Below are 3005 nucleotides of genomic sequence, written 5' to 3'. Positions count from 1 at the left end.
TTTACTGAACAGGTCACATCCACAGCGGGCCCCACGGGTGAACGGTTCCGATCTCACATACACATGCCTCGTCCACGCGTGCGCCGCGAATAAGTATCTGCGAGTAAGATTACCATTCTTGCGAGCGAAAAATCCGACGTTGCCTCGCGGAGAGCAAAGCCCAATCGCCTGGCCGTCCATAAGAATCTTCCAAAAACAAGCCTTTCACAGTTAAAAAAGGAAAGATATTCAATTCGGCCAATTTCTCTCTCTCTCTCTCTTGCAGATTTCCAAACTACATAGCATTAGCGACGGCTATACGTTCTCCCTACTTTTCTTTGTTTTGAATATTAATATCAGTCGGATGAAGTTGAAAAAACCTTTAATAAAAGCCTCCAAAATCTCCTCACTTCTTTCCTTAGATTCTCCCGTTCTCCGCGATGAATCCTCTCCTTCCCATCTCTTATTTTCTATAATTCAAATCCCATTTCTGTCTCTTCTCTCTTTCATGTCTTTTCCCCACCATGAGAAGAAGAGTCTCTGCATCATGTTCAAATTCTCCTCCCTCTTCTCCACCTTATCTCTTGCAGCTTTCCTTCTCCTTCTCCTCCTCACCATCAGTGCTTTCTCCAATTTCTCACTCCACTCCGTCGCCTTCCGATCGAAAAGACCCACTTGGGTTTTCCCCTCCGATAAGGCCCGGGTACAGTTCAAATCGAAGTCTTCGCCTGCAGTGCTGCTTTCTGTAGAAGAAGAGGTCTGGGAGAATTATGTCCAAGACCCAGGTCCAGTTCTTCCTCCCATTAATGTCACAATTGAGAAGAGGATCAAATGGTTCATAGATAACATTAATGAATTCAAGATTATTCGATCGAATGGGTTGACCCGGAAATTTGCAGTGAGGGCTCAGGAATTCTTTGATGATGGGTGTGACGCCCGGTTCTTCATGACATGGATTTCACCAGTGATACTGTTTGGGCATCGGGAATTCCTCGCCTTGGAGAGCCTCTTCAAAGCTCATCGTTTCGGGTGTTTGATGATTCTTTCGACGACAATGGATTCCCGGCGTGGGAGCCAGGTCTTGAAACCTCTGGTGGATGCTGGTTTCAGAGTGATAGCAGTCACACCAGACTTGCCATTTCTGCTCAGAAACACGCCAGCAGGGGCCTGGTTTAATGAGCTGAAGAAGGGGAATGTTGATCCAGGCGAGATTCCATTAGCTCAGAATCTATCCAATCTGCTACGACTTGCAGTCCTATATAAATATGGTGGCATTTACTTGGACACTGATTTTATAGTGATGAAGAAGTTAACAGCTTTGAGGAACTCGATCGGGGCCCAGGCCATCGATGCAGAGACTGGGAATTGGAGCCGTCTGAACAACGCCGTCCTGATTTTTGATAAGCAGCATCCTCTCCTGTTCAAATTCATTGATGAATTCTCACTCACTTTCAATGGAAACAAATGGGGCCATAACGGGCCGTATCTGGTTTCAAGGGTGGTCGCAAGAGTAGCCAAGAGGCCTGGATATAACTTCAATGTCTTGCCACCGATGGCCTTCTATCCAGTAGATTGGACTAAGATAGGTGGGTTGTTCAAGAGGCCGGAGAATCCGGCTACGTCGAGATGGGTTGCTGCGAAGCTGCTTCAACTGAGTGGAGAGACCTACGCGATTCACCTATGGAACCGACAGAGCAACAACTTGAAAATCGAAGAAGGGAGTGTCATGGGCAGACTCATATCAGATCACTGTCTCTTTTGTAAGCATGCATACAGTGCCTCAATATAAGCTCCCTGATTGTTACGAGTTGTTCTTCCATTACAATATTCTTTTTCCATTCTTCCAATGTAAATAGGAAATTTAATTTTCAATCAGACTCATATCAGATCACTGTCTCTTTTGTAAGCATGCATAAAGTGCCTCAATGCTCCCTGATTGTTATGAGTTGTTCTTCCATTCCATTATTCTTTTTCCCATTCTTCCAATGTAAATAGGAAATTTTATTTTCAATCAGACTCATATCAGATCACTGTCTCTTTTGTAAGCATGCATACAGTGCCTCAATATAAGCTCCCTGATTGTTATGAGTTGTTCTTCCATTCCATTATTCTTTTTTCCATTCTTCCAATGTAAATGGGAAGTTTTATTTTCAATCTGAAAATCTCATACAAGAGAAGGAAATAGCTGTTTCAACTTTCAAGTATTAATACATGTAAATGTACAAATTCCTTTGATTGTTTCCAAGGAATGGTAAACTAGAATCTGAAATTATAAAAAATCAATGGGCATGATTCCTCTGTTCCAATCGTACACCAACATCTTCCACTGCCCATCGATGGTGGGTGGGAATCCCAACTCATTGTAGGATGCTGGACTGGAAATTATATGATCAAAACTTTCTTCTGCAGATGATGACCCTCAATCGTCTCAACCTCAGCTTGAATCCAAAACCTCTGCATCTCCATATGCCAAATCCTGGTAAAATTTTAAATGATTTTTTTCTCATCAATCGATGTTTGCTTTTTGCTCTCTTCTTTGCAAAACCCAAATCTCTCTCTCCAAAGCTGCTATCTGATGCAAACCCATTAAGAGAACCCAATCCAGAACCATTGTCGATTGGTTGGACTGTTTTCATGGCTGCCCAATGCGACAACCCTTGAAAGTCTTCATCCTCATCACTGCCCCACAGATATATAGGCTTGATTATGGGCGGCCCACTATATTCAGTGAAACGTGTAAACAGACTAGTATACTCCATGTCAAACAATCTACTAAGGGACGTGCTTCCTCCTTTCATCAGATCTAGCAAACTGCTGCTTTTTCCAGACGAGGATAATGAAGAACATGAGGCAGCAGAGGAAGAGAGAGAAGCCAACGAGGAGCAAGAGATATACAGAGATTTCTGGTAGTTGATTATCTGCCTGATCCTGTCCTTCTGAATCTCAGGATCAATTCTGCCCAGCATTTCATCACCAACTTCTTCAGTTATCTCCGATGGATTCTGAACTGCTTTCATCTTGGCAAA

General features: G+C 43.2%; 1 protein-coding gene across 1 annotated transcript; it reads left to right on the top strand.

Annotated features, from left to right (window-relative positions):
* Window positions 1–255: 255 nt before the first annotated feature.
* LOC131253060 (uncharacterized protein At4g19900-like) lies at window positions 256–3005 on the top strand. Its single transcript, XM_058253885.1, has 2 exons — window positions 256–1739; window positions 2781–3005. Exons 1-2 carry the CDS (start codon window positions 344–346, stop codon window positions 2891–2893), a joined length of 1509 nt encoding a protein of 502 aa, XP_058109868.1. The 5' UTR covers window positions 256–343; the 3' UTR covers window positions 2894–3005.

The sequence above is a fragment of the Magnolia sinica genome, chromosome 8 (genome assembly GCF_029962835.1).
Source record: "Magnolia sinica isolate HGM2019 chromosome 8, MsV1, whole genome shotgun sequence".
NCBI lineage: Eukaryota > Viridiplantae > Streptophyta > Magnoliopsida > Magnoliales > Magnoliaceae > Magnolia > Magnolia sinica.
This window is presented reverse-complemented; position numbering and strand designations above follow the sequence as displayed.

Excerpts from the sequence above, each read along its gene's own strand:
- LOC131253060 (XM_058253885.1), top strand. The coding sequence starts at position 344 with ATGAAGTTGAAAAAACCTTTAATAAAAGCCTCCAAAATCTCCTCACTT. Across the intron at positions 1,740-2,780 it reads ATCAGATCACTGTCTCTTTT|ATCTAGCAAACTGCTGCTTT; the intron begins GTAAGCATGCAT and ends TCCTTTCATCAG.